Here is a 24,574-nt window from a genome sequence, read left to right as displayed (position 1 = left end):
CTGGAGCGCCTTGGTGGTGTTCCTTGGAGACCCTCTAAAGGACTCACGCATTGCTGCTTTCAGTAGATCTGAGACTAAACCACTCACCGTCAGCATGACTTAGATGGGATCACCTGGGCAGATTATCGGCCAAAAGCGATAACCACATTGCCATATTAAGCAAATCCTTCAGGACTGTTTCTTGGCCCAATGAGTTCTTTCTCATTGGAGGAGAAATGTGATAAAGACCCCTGTGACCAGGGTAGGATCACAGTTACCACCTGGTCTCCCAATAGCCGTCGTTAGTTCATTCAGAAGGTGTTCTAGACATCCGCAAACTGGCATGTTAGAGGGTTCTGGCTTGTTCAAAACAAATGCTTCTGGTGTACCGCTGGCTACCCTGACCAATCAGAGGACAAGAATTGTACAAAAGTCTGTCCTGCTTACTAACCGTTAACCACCCAGACTAAAACAAGGTGTCCCACAGATCCCTCTTGACCTCACTCTCAACCCTTCCGCTCAGGCACCGCTCCATTAACCTCTTCCTCCATGGCTATCAGAGATTTTGGATAGAAACAGAGGAGTATTCCTTTGAAGAGAAACTAGTACAGGATTTGGCTGTAAGTACTGACTCAGCTGGAAGCAGATATGGGTGTGAATGAGTCTCACTTTTGTATTCGTGTGTGTGTGTGTGTGTGTTCTAACAGTTAAACATTCACAAAGAATCAGGCGTATCAATTTGGAAAGAACTAACTGTATAAATTATCAGAGGAGGCCCTGCTAATGGCCGTAAGAGCCAGAGGATGAATTTCACTTGGAGGTGCTAGTACTGTTATCATCCTCATCATCATTATTAACAACTAATATTTCTTTGGATGCACAGCCATGCGATGGAAAGTTCATGCTAAGTTAAGTTTTGAGCACCATCGGTTGTAGGCGGCCACCTCCCCCACCCAAGGCTCTGCATTTCTGGTCAGCAGCTCTGCTTTAGGGAAGGCACATCTGAATCCCCTTCCTGCATCTCACGTTTCTGTATCTGGCCCTTCAGAAAATTTGTTATGCCCTGTCTCTAACAGACTTCATGCTCTAAAACAACTTAAAACAACATGCAAGGGGAAAACGTTTATTGCAGAAGCACCACAGAGCCTCATCATGGTACAGACAGAAAATAAACCCTCCTCTCCTTTGGCCAGCCCATGGTTCTTCTTCTTCTTTTTTTTTTTTTAAGTCCTTCTCCTTATTTTTCCCATTTATTTTTTCTCTTATCCCTTACTCTTTCTGTTAATCTTGCTCTGTATGTCTCATACTCGGTCTCTCTCCTGTTTCTTTCTCTTTCCTTATCTCTCTCTGTTTCTTTTCCTTCTCCTTTCTTTTTTACTTTTATTTTTTTCCCTCTTTTTTGCTTTTAATCCTTTCTCTCCCTTCTTCCTCGCATTTGTCTTCATGCCCTTTGTCCTCTTCCTATAGTCCCATCAGTGAAAATGACAGTTCCTTGGTGTTCCCAGTTCCGTGATTAGTGTGAAGTTGACAACGAGCATCACTTTGGCCCTCCACTTCTGAATTGTTCACACAGCCTGTGTAGTTCTCACCAATGTACTGAATATCGTACACCTGCAGGCTCTGCCACTACCTGAAACTCACTTATACCTCCTGCATCAGACGCTGTTTCCTTCTCTGTAAAAGGAGATTGAGAAAAGACTTAGTAAGAGAAGAAACTGCAAGGCTTGCAGCTCCAGCATGGCATCTCTCAGGAACAAAAAGATTTTTAGAATCAGCAGTGGAGTTAGGAAAGAAATGGTTAGCTGGGTTGAGTCTAGGATAGTATCAGACCCCAAATGGCCCCAGTGCTTTATAACCCTTGTCCCACCCATATTTCCAGCCCAGCTCTCCAAGAGAAATTTCAGGTGTTGGCTGAGAGATCCAGCCTCTCAGGGGACTCTCCAGAACTTCCCTCCTGAACTCGGGTGCCCAGGGCTTGCATGAGAGTTTTGCTGATGGGGAGGTGGCGGGGGTGGGGGGGTCCTGCAGCTCCTCCCCTGTGGTCAGGCTTTTGCTTTTCCTTTCATCTCGTTTGAACCTAAAATTGCGATGTTTCTTTGATTGGCTAAAAAAAAATACATATTTATGTCCCAAACCTTGTATCCTTGGGGCTTCTTGTCCTGAAATAAACGTATGACATAGTGGTTCTCTTTGTGCTTTTATCGGATGCACTCTGTGCTTTGCGCTTTACCTTCTCTTTGTTCATGTGCATTTGTGTGGCGTGTGCTGAAATCCTTGCCTAAAACCTGTCTGCATTGGTTTGTGTAGAAATCCCCCAAGGTGGAAGAGGAGGAGGAAGAGGAGACAGAAAAGCAACCAGACCCACTTCATCAGATCATTCTCCATTTTAGCCGCAATGCTCTCACGGAGAGGAGGTCAGCCCCCCAAGAGCTCCCTGTTTCTCCCAGGCATGGTTCTGCCAGCCCCACAGCTTTGTCTCACAGATGGCAGTGCCCAGAAAGGGGATGCCAGATTTGAGCAGCCCTCCTCACGTTGGCCAAGAAACATCTAGGCAAACTATATATGCCACAGCCCTCTCATCGTAATGTCAGACGTGGAGGCTGAAGATTAGCCTGCAACAGTAGCCTTCCTCCGTGAATTCCATCAGCTAAAGCTGATTCAGATTTTCACAGTGGTTTCTAGGAATCCGGGTGGGGGAAGGAGTTTTCAAATTAATTCACTAGTACTTATAACTTAAGATCTCTGTGGCTCTTAGTCTTTTCTGCTGGGTCCAAAAAGTAGCCTGCTAAATATTTCCTCCATTCTTTCCAGCAAATTGGAAGATGACTCCTTGTACACGTCCTATTCCAGCATGATGGCTAAGGTACACCTGCCTTTCTGCCCATTGTCTCAGTCTGTCTTCCCTTTTACCTCTGCACACACACGGAAACTGTCATTTTGAACAGCAGGGTGTAGGACTCGGTCATGACCTGGGCTGCAGGCACTGCACAGTTCATGTACCACAGGGGTGACATTGGCAAACCACCCCACCGTCCTCGTAAGGAAACCCTGAAGCTTTGCTGAGACGGTGGGTGCCAGTGGCTCGTTCACCTGGCGGCTCCAGGCCAGCTACGTGGAGTTCAGGCTTACAGACTATCCTTACATTTCCAGTCAACGTTGAGAACACACCCAAAAATTCAAACATATCTGTAGGTGAAGGAAGTTCAGTACATTTGGAAATAGGCTTTAGAAACTGGAACGAGATCCTAGTGCTCTGGCAGAGGTGAGTGACCTTATTCCTATGTCACGTAGAGGGACAGTGGCCTCTGGAATGCTGAGTGGTAAGGGAACTCCTCCTTCTCAAATGGGAAATCTTCATGTCCAGCAGAAAGAGAGATATGTGGGGGGACGGGAGCACCTGTTCCTTTACTTGCTGCACCACAGGGTCACAATGGGAAGGGGCACCGTAGGATTCACATCCTGGGTATCTCCAGTCTTCTTGCCGAGCCCCTGGCTCTTGTGTAGAAAGGGACAGCTCCCTGCACTCCCGGCTTCATGTACACCAGAACTTTACTAGGTAGAAGAGTTCAGGTCTGTCGTTAAACCAGATAGGTCCCTATTGACTGCGTGAACTCAGTGTTCCCATTTCTCATTTCTGAACCCCTTGGTAACTGCAAAGAAGACATTTTGAGTAGACTGTTGCCCTGCAGTGGTCAAAATGTTCTTGGTTTTACCAAGGGCTGAAGTCCTTAGGGGCCTGTGAATTACATCCCGTCCCCTGCCCTTGCTCAGGAGAACAGTCTCATTTGCTAGACTCACCTTTCTTTGTCTCCTCCTTTGCCTGCTCCATGGAATCCAGAGTTGTCAGAGTGGGGAGGACGAAGAAGAGGAGGAAGACAAGGAGAAAACATTTGAAGTAAGTTTTTACGAAGATTGAAGACAGGGCCATATGCCAAAGCCAAAGCTAACTGGCAGGTCTTCAGAGGCAGATGCTGACATGAACCATGTGCCTCACCCACCACATGTATCTGGTGGTAAATATACAAGTCTGTGTGCATGAGGCCCACCCATTAGCCATGATTCTCTTGTCCGTCTTCCAGCCTAATGAAAGGTCGCAGGCAGCCAGTCCATCAGCAAACCCCTCTCACAGGTTGGGTCTTCTGGGAAATTTTGCACTCCTACCCAAATATGGTAGTAACAGAGGCCAGAGAAGGACAAATTCAAAGATCCAAAAATGAAAACAAAGCAACGGAGACACTGGGATGGTTTTTGCACCACTATTCTGTAAATGTCATTAATAACAATTTTGATTTTGAGGCAGTACAGGACATGGACTATCCCAAGATAAAACCATATTAATTTGGGCACCTGGGTGGCTCAGTCGTTAAGCGTCTGCCTTCCGCGCAGGTCATGATCCCAGGGTCCTAGGATCGAGTCCCACATCGGGCTCCCTGCTCGGCAGGAAGCCTGCTTCTCCCTCTCCCATTCCCCCTGCTTGTGTTCCTGCTCTCGCTATCTCTCTCTCTGTCAAATAAATAAATAAAATATTTATAAAAAAGAAAAAAAACGTATTAATTCATTGGTACTCTCTTTATAGACAAAGTATGTAAAAGTAAAAGTAAATTAATACAATTACAGTTCTGGAAGGCCTTGGCAGTCTAGTATTCCATATCCAGTAGAGTCTCTGTTAACGGTGATCTGAACATTCTAGATAAATGGGTGTTTTCTACATTCAGGCAGATAGGCTTCAGTTGACCCCTCAGCAGGCTTCCCTGTATGACAAAACATTGAAAACAAACACATTTTAACCTGGGGTCACTTCCTAGAATGAGAGTGTTACAGGGGAATGGGCTATGTTTTCTACCAGTACAAAAAGTAGAAAAGTCATCATCAAACTATGAGTGAATTGTGGGTGGACAGTTTTGGAAAGCTGACGTAGTGTCTGGAAATCAACTTCAGAAGTCTTCTTTATCTGAAATTATGTGTGCAAGTAAAGATTCTCTTGGTTTACCTTAGCATGGCAAATGGCCTGAGGATAAACAAATCTTTCCCTGCTTTATTTTTTTTTTCCAGGAGAAAGAAATGGAAAAGCAGAAAACCCTCTACCAACAAGCACGGCTGCATGAGCGTGGAGCCGCAGAGATGGTCCTTCAGATGATAAGCGCCAGCAAAGGTGATTCCATGATTTTGTGGGTAGGCCCCTGTCACTCCCACAGAGACAGCATGCTGTGACATGAAGTCATTATTAAAAAGTCCTGATAAAGCCCCGTAGATGTGATTTACCCTGTTTCCTTGGTGATTCAATCAAATCTTCACCATGGCAGGTGAGATGAGCCTCATGGTGGTTGAGACTCTGAAGCTGGGGATCGCCATTCTGAATGGGGGCAACGCTGGTGTACAACAGGTATGGGGGACTCCTACTGGGTCATGCAGACTTCTCAGGGTATGCCCGTTGGACAGCTGTCACGCTCTGGGGAAGAGGTGTTGGCTCTGCTGCAGAGGGGGCCACCCAGAATCACCCTTGCTGGTGTTTGTCCTTAGTGGCTAATTATATCAGTAGCCAGGAACACAGATAAAACCAGAGCCGAGAGTTTATAGACAAATGCGTACTCGACAAAGAGGGTTTACCCGGGGTTCAAAGTGAAAAACATTTAGTTTTTTCATCATTAGATGATTTTTTGCACGGAGAGGCTCTAAGGGAAGTTTTCTAAGCCTTAGGTTTGTATTTTAATCATTTTACATGTTAGCTGTCTTAACTGTGAGCAAGGAGCCCAGTCGGTGAAGTGGAGTTCATAGCCCCAAACACCTGTTGTCTGTTCATTCATTTGTTTATTCACTCAGTTACAGTGTTGTGATTGCTGACTATGCACTAAGGTCAGGTTCTGTTCTGGGATGGAGGGTGTAGCAGTGAATAATGCAGCTAAACATTGAATGCCACCATGCATTCAGTGAGATAACACAGAGAAACATAGTGTGGAGCTCCTGGCACATGGCATCCATTCAACAGTCTGAACCGAAACTAGCCGCAGGAGACAGGAATATTCTGGTGTCTCCAGGGCACTCCAGGCTCTGGCTGAAAGCCTCTGTGTGCACGGAAAGTGACATTTCAAAGACTCTTGGCATCTATAGCACAGGGCCCATGAGAATCTCCAAATTTATAACTACCACTATTACATATATTTTGCCCCAGCCTTTAATTCATCCCAAACAAATCTGTCACAAAAGAACTAGCATTTTCTAAAACACCCTTCACTTTCTGTTCTCTTCTATCACCACCCCATCAGTTGATTTTCTTGCAGGACCTTTTTTTTTTTTTTTTTTTTAAAGATTTTATTTATTTATTTGACAGAGAGATAGAGAGCACAAGTAGGCAGAGAGGCAGGCAGAGGGAGAGGGAGAAGCAGGCTCCCCGTGGAGCAGGGAGCCCGATGAGGGACTCGATCCCAGGACCCTGGGATCATGACCTGAGCTGAAGGCAGCCGCTTAACCGACTGAGCCACCCAGGTGCCCCAGGACCTTTTTTTTTAAAAAAAAAAAAAAACATTTTTATGATGTCAGACAAAGTTCCTTCCTTCCCAGTAACAGAAAACAGAAGAAACAAAGTCTGATTGTGAAAGATACTGAGCTCTCAAATTAGCATTATTACTGGTTAAGCTCCCTTGCTCCAGTGCACCAAATTCAGCTCATGAGTTTTTCAGATTATACTTCAGAAACATTTTACTAGATCACAGTCCTGGTGCTTGTTCCTAAATGGGAGAGGCTTCAAACAGTACATCTATGAATGTCGATGATCTATTGTACTGCTCTTAGCAGAAATACCAGTGGACCTTTATAAAATAAAATGTCCAAAATTACTTAAATAAAATAAAATGTCCACCCAAAGAGATTCTGGTTCCATAGGAAGAGGGTGGGTGGGACTCAGGCACACGGAAGGTTTAAATCCACAGGTGGTTCTTATGCTTACCCAACTTTACAAACCAACACCCTGAATATGGCTCCATGTTACTGGGACATGACATTTCACCATTGCAATTGGGAGGGTCAATACTTGTGGCATAATTTAACATCGCTTTTCCTTTTAAAATATGTCTCTCTTGTAGAAAATGCTAGATTACCTAAAGGAGAAAAAGGATGCTGGATTCTTTCAAAGCCTTTCTGGTCTTATGCAGTCTTGCAGGTAAATATGGGAAAACCACCTAGGGCATTTCTTTTCTATTCAGAAGAAAGAGGAATTGGGTAGGGATGGGACCACAAAATAAACTAGCTTATCATGGAATTGTTGAGGAAGGACTCGCCTGCTTTAGAAAGCTAAGAAGATGGGTATGGTTCCTCCAGCCTTCAGGATTACATTCAGATACCATACAGAAGGGGCAATGTAATCTCCATTAGAGAGACAGACACAGATACACACACCTGGTTTGGTTTTTTAATCACCTTTACCTCCTTTTTTTGTTATGTCATTTTCCTCAGAGCTGAGTGTTTCTCCTAACATATATGCTCATAAAAGTCAAACCAGAAAAGAATGGAAAAGAGGAGGAATACCTCAGTATGACTCAAGGCTATGTTTTTGTTAGACCCATTAGGCCCTCTGTTAATCTTCATCCTTAACAGTTCTTTGAGCCTGAATAAGTATTTGGTGGGTACATATTTTGACACATCCATTTCAACAGAGGTACATCCTAATATAGGAACAATTTACCATAGCCTAAAAAACAAAGCATTAAACTTTCCACTTTTATTATCATGTGTATAAGCCTCACCTCATGGCTGACCCCCTGACAAATGAATAATACGTAGCCAAAAGTCATAAGGTTACCATGCCTACTCATTTTGGAAACAAGCCAGCAATCTTTACTAAGTGTCAGCTTATTCTCTAAGATTCATATGTATTTTGAATAGTCTGTAACTCGTTCTGAAAGAAATCACAGTTATAATTATCTAGCTCATTTGCATCTAATTAATATTCTTAAAAATAGAGCATTAGGTTTTCCACTTAAAAATTTGCAGGATGGACATACTTTCCTTTGGTGGACTTCATAATTTTGCTAACCTTGTTTGATGGAGTAAATATTGTATGTACCCTGGGGTGATAGGGAACATATTTGAGCTGCAGTACAATCCCTTTCTCTGAGCTCCATTTTTTCCCCACCAACAACCAACTCATTTATTACCTCTCTCAGGAAAAGGAAATGTAATATTGCGAGGCCTGACTCACTGAAGATAAAGTAGTACATGTGGACGCAAAATGGGAAAACTCGAGACAGTTCAGTTCCGTATTGCACATGAAATTCTCAATTAAATATTTAAGTGTTCTCAGTAGTCTGTAATACTTCATATTATTAAACTCATTTGTAGGTATGGCTTAGAGGGACAGGTGACATACCTTTAGAGGCCAGTGAGTACTAACAAGTTTTAAGATATTTTCATGATTTTTGTTGATTATAAAAGTAATACAAATTGGTAAAATATTGAAACATTAGAGAAATTAAAACATTTGAAATGGGTGTTTTGGAATGGAGTAAGGGTCAGAAACATCTGTTCCCCCAGATAGTCTCCTGAATCAGAACTGCTCCATTGAAGCACCTTTGTCCAAAGGTCCTACTTCCCTGCTCTCATCTCTTGACAGCGAAGCTAAAATAGAAGGATGGTTTTGTGTTACTGAGAAGAACATTTCTACAGCAGGATCTGGGAAAAAACAACAATATGGCAATAGGACTTTTCACTGTTTTCTCTTTACAATTCATCTAAATTGCAGAAGATATGTGGCTCCCTAAAAGGGGAAAAGAAATGCTGGGTTTTTTCCCTGACATCTTTCCCATCCAATGGTCATTTCCTTTGCCCAGTGGTAAAGGAAAGGCGAAGTTTTACAGAATCTTAATGGGTTCAGCCATAAGCTGCCCTAATAGCTATATTTTTGTGAGACCTCATGTTATGGTCTATAAGGCCTTTCAGATTGGGGAAAGAGCTAGAGTCTGTTAGAGAAATAGAATGAGCCCCAATGTATATGATTATACATTGTCCTCCTTATCAAGCTCTGTGGTTGTATTAGGGGTTTGGTGGCGGCTGTGATTGGGAAGTTCAGAGAAAGTGGGAACAAAAAAAAAAAGGCTAGCTTGTTACAGGTTCTGGGACAGCATTGCCTCCAGAAGGCTTAATCTCAACTACTCTTGGCTTCTGAATAATACAAGAATTCTAAAAGGGTGTGGCCCTTTGGACTCTGAACTCTGTAGCCCTTTCCATCAGTATTCATCCTGAGCACTAAAACCACAATTCCTTGTGATTCGTGGAGAAAATAGATAAATGTGGGAGGTGAACATTAATTAGTGCAGTTTAAAGTAAACTTTCTTTTGAGAAATCATAGAAATAGATTATTCCTTCTTTATTTGGGAAACCTTTCTAAATCATCATGCATAAGAAAGGACTCAGACTGAACAAACAAGGACAGTCGTTCTAAGTTCTTCTGACCCCTGGCCGTGCATGCCTGTGAGCTATAGGCATCCTTGGACAACACTCTTGATGCAAACCCAGGGAACTGCTAGACTTTCAACCACACTGTACTGTATAGACCATTTATGATAACACAAGAACAAGATTCTTAGTCAATAGGTACACTGACGTCAGAAATCCAGTTGCCCAGTGTGCATAGCCCTGAACCTTGTTTTCTCTCGTTTCTTACAAGTGTCCTTGATTTGAATGCATTTGAAAGGCAGAATAAAGCTGAAGGCCTGGGGATGGTTACTGAGGAAGGAACACGTAAGTAACTAATAAATGTGAAGGCCGTTTTCTTCCTGATTACCATAATTAACTATTTCTGGTTAGAGCCCCTGCTCAGTGCTTCTTAATCTGCAAGGACTTGCTCAATTTCAGCAAAATCTTCCCATCAGTAGCTTTGATAAAGGCTGGATGTGTTCACAGAGCCAGCCTTAACTAGACACAGTTTATCATGGTGTTTATGATTTTTCTTACTTTGCATTCTTCTGTTTTTCTCTTATCACCAGTCATTGTTCGTGAGCGTGGTAAGTTTGAGTTTCTGGCCCCAGTTGTCTACCATGTGTGTGAGTCCTAAGGGACCTTATTTAATTGCTGCAGTGCAGATACATTTTTAGGCTTGGTAGTGTTTGCATGTGAAGCTTAATTCAGCATTTTGATGCTTAAAGAAGTGTCTTCCATCTGTAAAGCATGGGTTCTGGACCCTGAGCCATTACTGCCATTAGCCTAGCTGGTTTGCTTACAAATGCATCCCAGGGCTCACTGTTTTAGCTTGGTTGGTCATTGTGTTCTGTAGCCTCGGTTCCAGGTTAATCGGGTTTTTACCCCTTCATTCATTTTTTTTAAATTTTATTATGTTATGTTAATCACCATACATTACATCATTAGTTTTTGATGTAGTGTTCCATGATTCATTGTTTGCATATAACACCCAGTGCTCCATTCAATAGGTGCCCTCTTTAATACCCATCACCAGGCTAACCCATCCCCCCACCCCCCCTCCCCTCTAGAACCCTCAGTTTGTTTCTCAGAGTCCATAGTCTTCCCCCTTCATTTAAAGTTCCCTTTCCAAACGGTTCTGACGCAGGCCCTTTGTCATTTTTGCAGTCGTTTGCTTTGGAAAGTATTCTGGGCTGAGAAGCCAAACAAATGCTCACTAATTTTCTGTTTTCAAGGTGAAAAAGTACTCCAGAATGATGAGTTTACACGAGATCTCTTTCGATTCCTGCAGTTACTTTGTGAAGGACATAACAGTGGTAAGTGGAACAGATTGATTTGTCAAAGGAAAACAACATTCAGGTGCCAAATTATGATTCAGCTCAGGATGCCACATTTCATACAACCAGCTGCTGACTCAAGGACAACAGTTAATCCATTCCTCAATAAAAAAAACCTCAATGGAAAACCAACTTGAACTTCAGGGCTGATGTTATTTAGTGCCACCCAGGCTGAGTGGCTTCCAGAATCTTCAGATGGTACATCTAAACACCCGCCCCTTTCCATCAAGCCCCTCAGAGCTCATTAAGTCCACTTTCTGGTCTCACCAGGATGGGAGGGCTCAGGGCAGAACTCTGTCCTGCAGGATCCACCAGGACCCAAACAGGGTGCTCTTGTAAGGCTTTTCACACAGTATGTCTCTTCTGAGTTTAGCCAAGAGGGCTTGCCCAGCTTCCTCGGCATGATGAGAGCAGGCTCTGACCCAGCCCTGGTGTTTTTAGACTTTCAGAACTTCCTGCGGACTCAGATGGGCAATACCACCACCATAAACATCATCATCAGTACCGTGGACTACCTCCTGCGTCTGCAGGTCAGTGGGTCTTGGACAGTGGCATGGCTCACACACATTTCCAGAAGCTAAAGACAGTTACATGGGATCAGGGAAGGTCCAGGGTTCAGTCAAGCCCCAATAAGAATGGTGTTATAGTCTATGTCCGCACACTTATGGGAAGTCAAATGCCTAAAAATGTGTATTTGAAGACTGAAATGGGGGAGTGGTTAAATATCCAATCATCTAGTATAAAATGCCTATTTACCTCAGTTTTGCTAGTGAAAACCTCACCACAGAGCCCGAGAGCTGCAATACATGAGTGCAGACGGTGGTGGGAATAGGATGAGTCCACAAGTTCTTAGTTCTTTAGAGGTCACTCAGTTTAACTGTTTGAAGGAAAATCCAAATAGTATCAGGAAAATCTACACAAACATAAAAAAAAAAAAAAAAGATTCTCTCTTCTCTCTGCTAAGTCTTCCTCCTGGTTCTGCCACTTACCAGTTGTAACCTGGAGCAATCTGTTTAACGGCCCTGTATTCCGATGTTCTCATCTGTAGAATGGGTAGCACCTGTCTCAGAGGGGTCGTAAAGAGGGAGAGATGTCATATATGCAGTGGGTCAGAACAACACCTGGCACTTAACAGTGTTAGCTCTTGTGTTGCTGCTCTTGTGCCAGTTGGTTGGATGATAATCATTATTACCTTTAATGTATATTTTTCATTGTGAATAAGTTGTCCTACATCGTGGTCACCCGTGTCCAGCTGAACACCATCCTCTCTCCTATCTGCTCTTTCTTAGAAGAGTATATGCACTTCAGAGATGCTAGGGATTAGGTATCTCTGGGCTTTTTCCTAGGTTTCTGTCATAATGAAGAGGTCATAGCAATGCAGGGTTCTCTTGTACTCTTCCTGAACCTTGGGTTTTAGCTTCACTGACTGAAGGTTAAGAAATACCAAACTCTCCTTGTTTGTTCTTAGGAATCAATCAGTGATTTCTACTGGTATTATTCAGGGAAGGACATCATTGATGAATCTGGACAGCACAATTTTTCCAAAGCTCTGGCAGTCACGAAGCAGATTTTCAATTCTCTTACAGAATACATCCAGGTAAGTGCTGCAGAATGCATGCTTGAAAACAGAACATTTTTAACATTCCCATATTCTATATCCCCTATGGAATATTAGGATGACTATATGGACTGTGCATCCAGCCCTAGCACTGACAATATGTATCTACAAATAGGAACCAAGTGTAGAAGAGTATTTCAAGAGTACTACTCTCTAGGAGAAGCTACAGTTTATGGTCCTTCACTGTGACCTCTTCATAGCATTTTCACACTCTATTTGCATTTATCTAGTTATATTTTCCTTTCCCTCCTGGTTTGAAAATTTTTGTGGGCAGAAAATTTCTTATCTGATCTAAAATTCTTCATTTCTAGCACATGCAGCACATCCTAGATTTTCAGTAAGCATGGGGAGTAGAGTGGAGAAATAATTACTAGAATGAAGGAATAAAGGGATAAATGATGTTATCTTGAGTCTCAAAATTAAGAACTTATGAGATCCTACTAATTTGTCAGAAATTAACTCTATGGAAAAGGTGACTTTAGCAACACATAAACTATGTCCAATGGCAGTAGAATCTAGGATGAAATTCCAGTTGAATATTTAGATCTCACAGCATTCTTTACCTGTTTACAACAGTCTCTGGTCATTGCCTACAGTGGTCTAACAACTGTGAAAAGGAATAGAGGATGTATTCAGGCATAATTTGCTATGAAATCAGTAGCCATATCACAGTCCTCTGGGGTATAGTATGAGATTTTTTAAAAACCATCTAATGAGTCAGCCGGCACACTCCGATCATATTTGTTTATTAAAAGAAACACAAAACTAAGACTATCAACTTGAAAAGGAAGATTTTAAGGGAGAGATCAATCCTAGGATTGTAAGAACATGGAGAGAGAACCATAGAAACAGGTGACTGATCTGAAGTGTCACAGAACCTGAAATACCTGGGAGGTCATTGAACAGATCTGACAAGAATTTGATTTGCTCTCTGTGGAAGCCATCCTAATCTTCAGAATTTCCCTTGGAGCACTTAACCCAAAAGTGAAAAAGAAGCTTCTTTTCAGTGAATGTGGGTTTCTTACAACAACTGGTTTTGTTCCAAAAAGAATCTAGAGGCTTCTAGGGGTTAGACATCAAAGGTACACGAACAGTGATTTTTTTAAAAGATTTTGAGAGAGAGAGCACACAAGCAGGGGGTTGGGGCAGAGGGAGAGGGAGAGGCAGGCTCCCCGCTGAGTAGGGAGCCTGATGCGGGACTGGATCCCAGGACCCCCGGGTTCACGACCTGAGCCAAAGGCAGATGCTTAACCAACTGAGCCACCCAGGCGCCCCTCAAACAGTGATTTTTAAACAAGCTTACATGATTTATGAAAGCAGGCAATACCTCTCATGCTGCCCTCTTCCCTGGGAATTCTGCCAGCCCTTTTCTAGAACTTGAGATGGTATCTGTGTTTTTTGGAAATTTATTATTCAAGAGTGATTTGGAGATGAGTTAAAGGGTAGAAACAAAATATAAGGAAAAGTTAAGGATGAAAAATGTAGGCAGAATGTGACAGAAGAATCTAAGGGTATAAAAAATATATAAAACGATTTCGCTGAAGGGGTGGGGAATAAGGTACTGACCTAAGAAACTTTGGGAGTGAATACAGACTGTAAGACCAAAGGCAAAAGGAACTGTACATAAGCACTTTAGTTGCTGAAGTTTTTCCCATAGGGATACGTGTTAATAATTCTGCAACCATTTTACACATATAATGGAAGTGAGCAGTTACTAAATGGCAGAAGCCAGGTTTCACTGTTGAATGGTTATAGATAAGCAAGAAGAAGCTAGATGACCCATGTGGAAGGGCATTAGAGTTGGGTACATCAGTATGCTAAATTCACAGTTGGACTTAGTATTGATACAGATACTTACATATGGAAACGTTTCTAGATACGTTGCGTACGCGTGGGTTAGTATAACACACACATATCTGCTGCCGTGTCAGCTGAGAGGGTCTTAAAGTAATGACATCACAGTAGCAGCAAGCACAACTGGCACCCAGATCTGGGTTTCTAATACCATTTTCCAGTGAGAGGAACCAGGCTTCTTAGAGAAAGGGCTGGTCCTAGTGCTGGGGCAGGGAATACATAAGATGACCCAGAGAATACTATAGTGCAAGGAAATGCCAGGGGTGGGGGGACATGGCAGGGAAGAGAGAGTGATGGGCATATGCCCAAGGGGCCCGGGCCAACTAAAAGAGCTCCCAGGCACCAAAACTGGAACAATTTGAGTGACAAAATAGAGTAGTATTGGATTATAACCCAGAGCATAAAATGAATATGTGGAGTCCCTATTAATGTAAATAAATGATTACGTATATAAGAATGAATAGACAAATCTCCCAGGTAGAAGAATTCCAGATGATTTATTTTTTTAAATGTTGATTCAATGTATAAAAATAGGAAAAGTTATTAAGATGGGAAATGAAAACTGGTAATGAAGTCATCCCTCTATGGCTTTCCAAAAAGGTACAAATGATATTGTACCTAAAGTTTAGGTTAGTTATAAGAAAATCCTAAAGGTAGTTGAACATTAGGAATATATTTTTTAAAGATTTTATTTATTCATTTGACAGAGGGAGAGAGGGAGAGAGCACAAGCAGGGAGAGCAGCAAGCAGAAGGAGAGGGAGAAGCAGGCTTCCCGCTGAGCAGGGAGCCCCGTGCGAGACTTGATCCCAGGACCCTGGGATCATGACCTGAGCTGAAGGCAGTTGCTTAACCGACTAAGCCACCCAGGTGCCCCTGAACATTAGGAATATTATTCACATTTTTTTACTTGAGTAGATAGCCATGTGACCATAGCATGTTATGCATAGCTTTGCCTGAAAACAGTAGGGCCTGCTTTTCAAATTGTGGAAGCCTGGAGTTCCTCGTAACCCCTCTTAGGCCAAGGTGGAGGTAAGAGTGGGCAGGAGTGCATCTCACTCTAAATAATATTCTTCTTTGTAGTATTTTATTTGAAGAACGCATTCTGAAGCTAAAAGAAAATCTCTGAGAAACCACTGCACTGTGAAATTCCTGGTGGTTTTTCCTAGACATAGGTCCCTATGATGGGGGGCAAAAAGTAATACCCTGGGAAAATAGTGCGCCACAAAATACGTGACTTTTGCAAGGAGCTATCTGCTGATAGAAGCAGGTGTCCTGTGCACTGACTAGGGCGAGATTCAGAGCAGCTCGTGATGAAATAAGTCTCCGTGAAATAAGGATGTCCTCTTCTCCATAGGGCCCTTGCATTGGGAACCAACAGAGTCTGGCTCACAGCAGGCTGTGGGACGCAGTGGTCGGCTTCCTCCATGTGTTTGCGAACATGCAGATGAAACTCTCTCAGGTACTGTGGCCCTTCCCCGCTGTGTCATTGATGTGAAATGCTGAATCACTCCTCACCCCTTGGTATTCCCCCCTGTGGATGTGGCTGCTTGATCAAATGGTTGGACCAGCCATGCAGATGAGGTCTCACTTTTACACCCGAGAGCTTCACTGGGCGACAGGAACGAATGGCTCCAGGGGTGTCCTAGACAGGCTTTTGCATGGATGCAGCTTCCTTCCTTGTGTCCCACCAACCTACCCTTTACATAATTGCCTCAACACTCGCTTTTTATGATGCCCATCCTTTTCGCTTGTCACTGTTGTGTCAATTTATGACAATCTACCAGCCCCTTCTGGGTCTGTCAAATGTCTGCATGTCTCTGTAATTCATATATCCCTCCTCTCTCACCTTGGCTTCCCCTTCCTCCCCGTTGCTGCCTTTCCTTCTCACTCCCCATCTCTCTGGCAAGATGAATCAGAATCGCTCCGAGCATTTATTATGAACAAATAAATGGAGTGTATATAGTTGTCGATCGCCTCTCTCCATGGCAACACATGAGGGAGAACTTCAGGATGTGTTTCAGGCTGATTAGAGGAACATTTGCAGCATTAATTTAAGTAACGCGTAACTAAATTTTCAAGGCTGTCACATCTGCCTCTCTTGTGGAATGTGCTATTTAACCCTTTCATTTTTCCCCTTTTGACTCTGGCCTTATGGGAGGAGAGAGTTCTTGGGAGCGCCGCTAATTTGGCAGTAATACGTCCATTCCTATGTCAGCCCAGCCGGGCCGGTGCAGTGGAGAGGCTCTGGAGAGAGGAGCCTGGCCCTGTTTACCTCTTCTGTGGTGACTTTCAGGAAGTCACTCCCCCTTCCTGGTTTTTGGGTCCATCGTCTGTGAAATCTTGGGGATTAGAATAGACGATCTGAGATCTCTTCCAGCTCTTCGTATTCTGCACCTCTGTGATAGTCCGTGTGTAGCTATGACCCACACTGAAGGGGGGGCCGTCCCTCTGAAAGTTGAGAGACTCAACAAAGAACTGTATTTGTGAGAGAGAATCTGTACAAGAAGTGTGGCCCAGAGCACATTTTTAAATATCACCCTCAGATTGCCCACCTCAGATGATCCAAGGGTTGTTTTTCCTTCTGTGACATTGAGTTTAAAACAGAGAGCTAACTTGGTGATGCCCTGTCTGCAAGGCCAAAATGAAAACCAAACAGACTAGTAGCAAAACCATCCAGAGGAATAGTCTCAATTCTGTAACATATTAAGGGACCAGTGGCACCCAGATCACCACCAATTAGAACCAGGAGACTCTAGCCCAGAAAGAAAGGAGAACCCGCTTGGGGATTATAACCTTGACACCTTAATTGGATTGCAGTAGTATTCCCCAAAAGCTCACCTGATCATTCTCCAGGATAAAAAACAACATGAACTAGTAGAAATACCTAATGGCTCTTTGGTGGATTGGGTTGTTCAGTAGTTTCGGACAACAAGTAGTATGTCTGCCACATTGTACTAATACAAGGGAAACTAAAGGAGCTCTCTTGGATGAGTCAGGCCACAGCGAGCCTCCCCAATGCTACAAACAGTGGATGATAAGATGTCCACAAGCACAATGGACACGACCTTCACCTATCCTTTCCAGAGCAGGCTCTTCTTGCTCACTGCCCTAAACTTTGCTCAGGGATCAGATAGCTCAGGGGTATCTCCTGTTTCTGTTCTAGGATTCCAGTCAGATCGAGCTGCTGAAGGAACTCTTGGATCTCCTTCAGGACATGGTGGTGATGCTTCTGTCCCTCCTGGAAGGTTGGGCTGTTTGGTATAACTAGGCATTCACACAACTGTAATTGGTCTGAGCACTAACCGTACTAATCATGCAGATTATCCTTCTGGCAGGTCGTTGATGCCATATGACATTGGTTAGAAAACCAAATTTTCAGAAGCAAAAAATGAGTGAGGGGCACATGGTCTGATGGACAAAGCCTGAAACCAACTCATTTTATGTTAATAGGAAAGCCAGAATGAACTGGGGAAAACCTCCAAGCTTTGCTCTTCCCTAACCTCTCCCTCTCCCCATTGCTTTTCAGTACATCTGGCTGCCAGTGTGTATGCCAGCCATCTAGTTGGGCACCCTACGAGGTCTAAGGGGATAAGAGGGGCACCACTTATCCCTATGTGTCCCTAGTAATCTGATAATGAAACCACTACCCAGGCCCCGGTCCAGAAAGAAGGGACTGGCGTGGCCACCTCCTTCTTCCCTTTGTTTCTTTCCCCCTTGGCTCCTAGTGGTGTAGTCTTTATGGCTTGCTGCTCCCTCTTACCCATTTCCAAACCATCACGGTCAGAAAAGAGCTGACTGGTTGGGCAGACAAGTTTTCTAAAAATAGCTACCTGACCAGTTACATGATGACTTGGGTTTATTTATATATTTGTATGTCTTTTTGAACCTGCCTCACAGGGAATGTGGTAAATGGAACTATTGGCAAGCAGATGGTTGACACCCTGGTAGAGTCATCTACCAATGTAGAAATGATCTTGAAATTCTTTGACATGTTCTTGAAACTTAAAGACCTAACCAGCTCAGACACCTTCAAAGAATATGACCCAGATGGTAAAGGGATTATCTCCAAAAAAGAGTTCCAGAAGGCCATGGAAGGGCAAAAACAGTACACACAGTCAGAGATTGACTTTCTCCTTTCGTGTGCAGAAGCTGATGAGAATGATATGTTTAATTACATTGATTTTGTAAACCGGTTCCATGAGCCGGCCAAGGACATAGGGTTTAATGTAGCAGTGTTACTGACAAATCTCTCCGAACATATGCCAAATGATTCTCGCCTTAAGTGTCTGTTGGACCCAGCAGAAAGTGTACTAAATTACTTCGAACCCTACCTGGGACGCATTGAGATCATGGGTGGGGCCAAGAAAATTGAGCGCGTTTATTTCGAGATCAGTGAATCCAGTCGAACTCAATGGGAGAAGCCCCAAGTGAAGGAATCGAAGCGGCAGTTCATCTTTGATGTGGTCAATGAAGGTGGAGAACAGGAAAAGATGGAACTGTTTGTGAACTTCTGTGAGGATACCATCTTTGAAATGCAGTTAGCCTCTCAGATCTCCGAATCTGACTCAGCGGACAGGCCCAACGAGGAGGAGGAAGAAGATGAAGATTCATCTTATATGTTAGAAATTGAGGGTGAAGAGGAGGATGCCAAGTCTTTTGAGTCTGCCTCTGCGTTTGCCATAGCCTATGCCTCAGTGAAGAGGAATGTTGCCAACTTCCTGAAGAAGGCAACCTTGAAGAACCTCAGGAAGCAGTACAGGAAGGTGAAAAAGATGACCGTGAAGGAGCTAGTGAAGGTGTTCTTCTCTTTCTTCTGGATGTTGTTTGTGGGGCTCTTCCGGTTGTTCTTCACCATATTGGGAGGAATCTTTCAGATCCTCTGGAACACAGTGTTTGGAGGGGGCCTAGTGGAAGGGGCAAAGAACATCAGAGTGACCAAGATCCTGGGTGACATGCCTGACCCAACGCAGTTTGGTATCCATGATGATGCTCTGGATGCCGAGCGGGCAGAGGTGACTGAGCCAGGTGTGCCACCTGAACTAATTCACTTTGTGAAGGGTGACAAGGGAGATGCAGATATTATGTCCGATCTCTTTGGATTCCACCCAAAGAAGGAAGGTGGCTTAAAGCATGGGCCCGAAGGGGGTTTGGGTGACCTCTCTGAGATTATTGGCAAAGATGAACCCCCTACACTAGAGAGTACCGTCCAGAAGAAAAGGAAAGCACAGGTAAGCACAAATTGTTTCTGTCATCTCTTCTTTATGCCCAGAAATGGACTTGCTGTCCATTCTGACACCAGTTCCCTAGGCACCAACATCGTGTTAGATGCCAGCCCTTCTGTACCCTGATCTTGCAATTCTCTGCCATGTCTGGGAAGAGCAAGACTCAGAGGGTTGTCTTAGGGTCTAGTTGCTGAGTGGTCTTCAGTGTACATTGTGGAGGCCAAACCTGATGGTCTTCCACGACTTTATTAGAAGGTTAGTCCTCATGGTGCACAGGTTCAGTGAGTGAACGGAAAGCATAGAACACCAGGGAGAGGTTTCCTTCACTACCCAAATGAGAGTGTTCCTATAAAAACCTGTCATAAGCCGAAATGGCATAAAGCAAAGAAGCATTTATCATTTTATAAAGGTAAAAATCCTTTTTTGATTTCTTGCAGTTAGCATAGGCAGGTCCTGATGGGGATCTTTCATAAAAGTGAAGTGGCATAAAGCATACTTTCAGATAGTGGGAGAAACCTAGGGAGCATAAGGGGAGACCTTTCTTTTGAGATGGTACTTCTGCAGTGTCCCAAATGGTCCAGATGATATCCTTTAGCCCAGCATCATGCTTGGAATATTTTCATTCTTGAGATGAACCTACTATCCAGTGTGGACTTTGAGTCAATTGACTAGATTAAGGGAATAACAGTAATCCAGAGCCCCTTGGTCATGGAAAGTTCTGGGTGTTCCCCTCCATGGCAGCCTCCAACTCACAGCATCATTCTAGCATCAAAGAGAGACATGTAAAGACATCAGAGGCCAAAGACAAATTTCATTCATTCATTTCATTAATGTTTATTGAATAATTAATATGTGCTTCCCACTGTTTTGGGCTCTGAGAAGGCAGCGGTGAGTGAGAAGTGCATTGTTGCTGTAATTTAGTGGAAGAAAAATAGACATTGTGGAAGTCAGTACAAGCATGAAGAATGTTAGGAAGGAAGAATGCCAGATAAAGGAAAATGTATAGGAGAGAACTCTCACCTAATTTTGGAGAGTCTGGGATGGAAGCATCAGAACCGTAGGCCTTCATGCAATATGAATTTATTTACTCTGTTTTGCTCTCCGATGTAGCCCCAGGTCCCAGACAGAGTTTGATACATAATAGGGACTCATTCAAGGCCTGTTACATACCCAGCTGTGTTCATAGGATCCATGGGAATACAATGGTTAACAAGAGACAACACTTTTGCTTTAATAGATCTTAACTTCTAGTGGAAGAAGACAACAAATCAATAAGATAATTACCATTTGTGACACATGCTGAAAGAAATGAACAAGGCCACGTGTTACAAAGTGAATACGGGCCCTACTATGAATAGGATGGTTAAGGAGACTTCCGAAAAGGTGTCACCCAAACCAAGTCCTGAAGGATGGCAGGCCCAGGAAAGACCAGGGCAGTCATACTCCAGGGAGAGGAGTGGCTTGTGCAAAGGTCATGGTGCAGGGAAGGATTTGGAATGTGCCAGGAAAGAAAATGAGGTCTGGCTGTTTAGGTGTAGGAAGTAACGAGTCAAGTGGTATAAGACAAGGATGGAGAAAAAGGCCATGATCACATAGGCCTTACAGGCCTCCCTGAGGAGCTTGAATTTTATTCTAAGTGTAATGGTCATCAGTCAGAGGGACTGGGGTAGTAGTTAAGAGGATTGAAGACAAGGCAGGAATTCTGTCTGGTGGAAGCAGCTTGTGGATTGGACCTGGTGTGATCTGTGTCCCATCCTTCCCTGACCCCGTGGGGCAGTAGGACCAGCGCCATGGGGTCCTCACACAAGTTTTCTCTGGGTGTTGAATAATAGCAGGATGACTGAGTTTTTAAATTTGCAATCTTTGCGTTGGCATTTCTCCAGAGTGGCTTACACTTGCATCCTGTGATCCTGAGGAAAGCAGAGGCACTCCGAAGAGAGAAAGCCATGGGCACGTGCAACCAAGGAGATGAAAATGGCCAGTGCTCTATATGGCTCATGACTGTGATCTCTTTAATTTGAGGAAAACTTGACTGATTGTTATTTTTGTCCAGGCAGCAGAGATGAAAGCAGCACATGAAACAGAAGGGAGAATGGAGCCCGAGAAGACAGAGTAAGTTCCCGGTAACTTTGGCTACTTGCAGTGCTGTGGCAGGTAGTTCTTGACGACATCTATTGTTGTATTGCTGTGCTAAATAGAAATCTTGATTTCTGTTAATACAAGAAACAGGTATTGTGCAAGCCCTGGACACACTTCTTTTTACCCCAGCTGTACAATAAACATATTCCATTAACCATGTTAATTTTGTCATTGCACTAGAAGGTCAGAATTTCACCATCTGGCCAAACAAATCATTGAACACCCACACTTAGCAACTTCATATAATTGTGGTGGTGGTATCTAATATATTGAATACATATTACATGCCACGGTCTGTGCTAAGGTCTTTTTCTGTTTGTTTTTAGAGAGTGCAAGTGTGGGGGGTTTGGTAGGGAAGGGCAAAGGGAGAGGGAAAGAATCTCAAGCAGACTCCCCGCTGAGCTCGGAGCATGACATGGGACTCCATCCCACGACCCTGAGATCATGACCTGAGCTGAAATCAAGAGTCAGCCGCTTAACCGACTGAGCCACCCGCTTAACCGACTGAGCCACCCAGGTGGCCCAGTGTGCTAAGGTCTTTTATACAGTATCTCACTTAATTCCTACCACAAGCTTAGAAGAATAGGTACTATTACTAATTCCAACAGTCTTTAAAAATAAAGGACAACTTTTCTGAAGGGAAAAAAAATTTGTTTAGCCCCATATCAGAAGAGGACTACAAACACATTTACAACTGACGCACCCCTATGACCGCAGCTCCTCAAAGTGGCATTGGTCATTAAATGCAAAGTTGACATCCAGGCACTGTGGGGTGATACAGACTTGAAGTTCCCACCCTCCAGGAATAATGACAAGATTTCTTTTTCTCCCTCTCTGGGCCAGGCCTCCCACTGCCCTTCCGTGCTGATGGGTCTCTCATTCCTACAGCCTGGAAGATGGGGAGAAGGAGGATACGGCCAAAGAGGAAGAGCAAGCCGAGGCTCTGTGGGCAGACATGACAAAGAAGAAGAAACGACGGCGGGGCCAGAAAGTCGAGAAGCCTGAAGCTTTCATGGCTAATTTCTTCAAAGGGCTGGAAATCTATCAGACCAAGTTACTGGTAAGCGCTCCAGCCCTGGCCCCGCTCCTGACTCAGACCTCAGACGAGTGGCCACATTCTGTTTCACTGTTCAGGTCGTTATGCTTCTTCCTCTTTCTCATTCCTCTTCCTTTCCTCTTCTCCTTCATCTTCTGGTCCTTGTGTGTTGGAGGAAAAGGAGAAGAAGGTAACCTGTGCAAAGCCAAGCGCTCCAGCCCCTCTACCCAGCCCGGGATGCCCTGTGCTGTCCGCAGAAGGATGCAGATACCTCTTTCTAGCTGGTTCTTCATGTGTGTCATGTGCAGACTTGGCTGATTGTAGTCCAAAATTCAGAAGTAGTTGGGTCATCTGGGATGCAAAAAGAATATGGTTATGTTAGGTTCACCTATTACTCCTCAAAAGTTTTCCACATGCAGTCAGCTCTCAGCATAGCTCGTAATGTCCTTTTCTGCACATTGCCTAGTGAGGGACAGTTGCTGATGGCCAGGACAACATCACTGGGGAGAGCCCCCTCCACAGAGAGCTTGAGAGCTTTCCCCAAGCAGCTATCATTCCAGTCCTCAAGGGCTAGTTCTTCTGGGGAAGATGGCAGTGGGAATGCTGCCCCCTGAGGGGGCAGAGGCAGAGGCTCTGACTTACAAAGAGACGAAGACACTAGGCCACAGACTGGCTACCTCCAGACTGGGAGCTACAGGGCTCTTCAGTGGGCCTTGAATACTCATAATTTCCAAATACACTACTTTCTGAGTGGAAAGTGCGCAAGCGCTCGAGCACACACACACCCCTTCACAGCAGCATTTGAATCCTCTGGGGTGATGTGTTTAGGCATTTGGTTCCCTGAGGGGTAATCCAGAGCAGGGTTCCCTTAAGCATCATTCTCAGCAATTTTTTTTTTTTTTTAAATCCGTGTCCCTGGTTCCTCCCCAAATAAGTTGTAAGTCCAGGATTGTCTTAGAGGAGAGATTATCAACGAGTAGGACTTGTCCTGTATACATTTCTAGCCAGAAAAGGTCTTCTGTTTGAGGGAAGGAAGGTCTCTTTCCCTTCTAAAACTCTTCTACTCCTGCCTGTCCTTTCCTTTTCAGCATTACCTGGCCAGGAATTTCTACAACCTGAGGTTCCTCGCTCTGTTTGTAGCCTTCGCGATCAACTTCATCCTACTCTTTTATAAGGTGATACTGCATTCAGGGCTTATTTACTAAATAGACTATATTCTTTTCTAAAATCATAATAGGATGTATGCTCTTAATTAGAGCAAAAATGTGAATATCTAAGGAAATTTCTAAGACATTGGCTTCTAAAGGGATATGGTCTTTAGCAGTGCAGAGAGTGGAGACACCACTTGCCAGGGAAGTCATTTGGGGCACTATTTCCAGAGTTCAGGCTTGTTCTAGTCATTACATTGGTAAGTGGGTCTCATAGACCATAGGCACATAACAAATGTTAGTGGAATGAATTCATGAATGATAGGTTCTGGATTCTCGACATCATCTTTAACTGGCTATCCTAACTTTGGCCTCTCTCCCTTTCTATCTAAAACACCAATCTGACTTTTATAAAACCTGCTTTTACCTACATCAACCTGCCACTAGGTTGAACTAGTAATGGCTTTCCATTGCCTGTGGAGGAGAAATGGAGGCCCATAGAGGGGTGTGGCAAAGCTCGGGTTTAAACTTACCAAGGCTGAAGTGACTGCAGACAGTCGTCCCGGCGAAAAGAGCCAGCCAGCGGTGGGGCTGCAGGGGAAGCCTCACGGGTGTGGATCTGGGGGCCATCTGTGTCGGAATGGCAGTTGAAGCCATGAATGTCACAGGTGTCGAAAAAAGCATGGAGAATGTTGAGTGTGCATGTGTGCACATGTGCATGCACTTGTACACATGTGTGTTTGTGTCTCAGCCTCCTCCCCAGGCCACAGCATTTCAGAAATTACCTGCCGTGGCATAGGGATCACGGCGTAGGTAGTGCAGCATTCCTAAC

General features: G+C 44.0%; 1 protein-coding gene across 1 annotated transcript in view; it reads left to right on the top strand.

Annotated features, from left to right (window-relative positions):
* RYR3 (ryanodine receptor 3) overlaps positions 1–24,574 on the top strand; it is a 508,260-nt gene that overhangs the window by 463,367 nt on the left and 20,319 nt on the right. Inside the window, exons 75-91 of the mRNA XM_034994885.1 lie at positions 2,287–2,393; positions 2,791–2,842; positions 3,818–3,874; positions 5,032–5,131; positions 5,283–5,362; positions 7,059–7,135; positions 9,638–9,711; positions 9,957–9,974; positions 10,623–10,703; positions 11,166–11,254; positions 12,193–12,321; positions 15,552–15,656; positions 17,361–17,442; positions 18,095–19,425; positions 21,473–21,531; positions 22,447–22,618; positions 23,683–23,769. Coding sequence (XP_034850776.1) covers positions 2,287–2,393; positions 2,791–2,842; positions 3,818–3,874; positions 5,032–5,131; positions 5,283–5,362; positions 7,059–7,135; positions 9,638–9,711; positions 9,957–9,974; positions 10,623–10,703; positions 11,166–11,254; positions 12,193–12,321; positions 15,552–15,656; positions 17,361–17,442; positions 18,095–19,425; positions 21,473–21,531; positions 22,447–22,618; positions 23,683–23,769 — 2,700 coding nt within the window. The remainder of the gene's footprint in view (positions 1–2,286; positions 2,394–2,790; positions 2,843–3,817; positions 3,875–5,031; positions 5,132–5,282; positions 5,363–7,058; positions 7,136–9,637; positions 9,712–9,956; positions 9,975–10,622; positions 10,704–11,165; positions 11,255–12,192; positions 12,322–15,551; positions 15,657–17,360; positions 17,443–18,094; positions 19,426–21,472; positions 21,532–22,446; positions 22,619–23,682; positions 23,770–24,574) is intronic.

Source organism: Mirounga leonina, unplaced genomic scaffold (genome assembly GCF_011800145.1).
Source record: "Mirounga leonina isolate KUSES-001 unplaced genomic scaffold, KU_Mleo_1.0 Mir_91, whole genome shotgun sequence".
Taxonomy (NCBI): Eukaryota; Metazoa; Chordata; class Mammalia; order Carnivora; family Phocidae; genus Mirounga; species Mirounga leonina.
The sequence above is the reverse complement of the archived record's forward strand: the minus strand, read 5'-3'. Positions and strand labels throughout refer to the sequence as shown.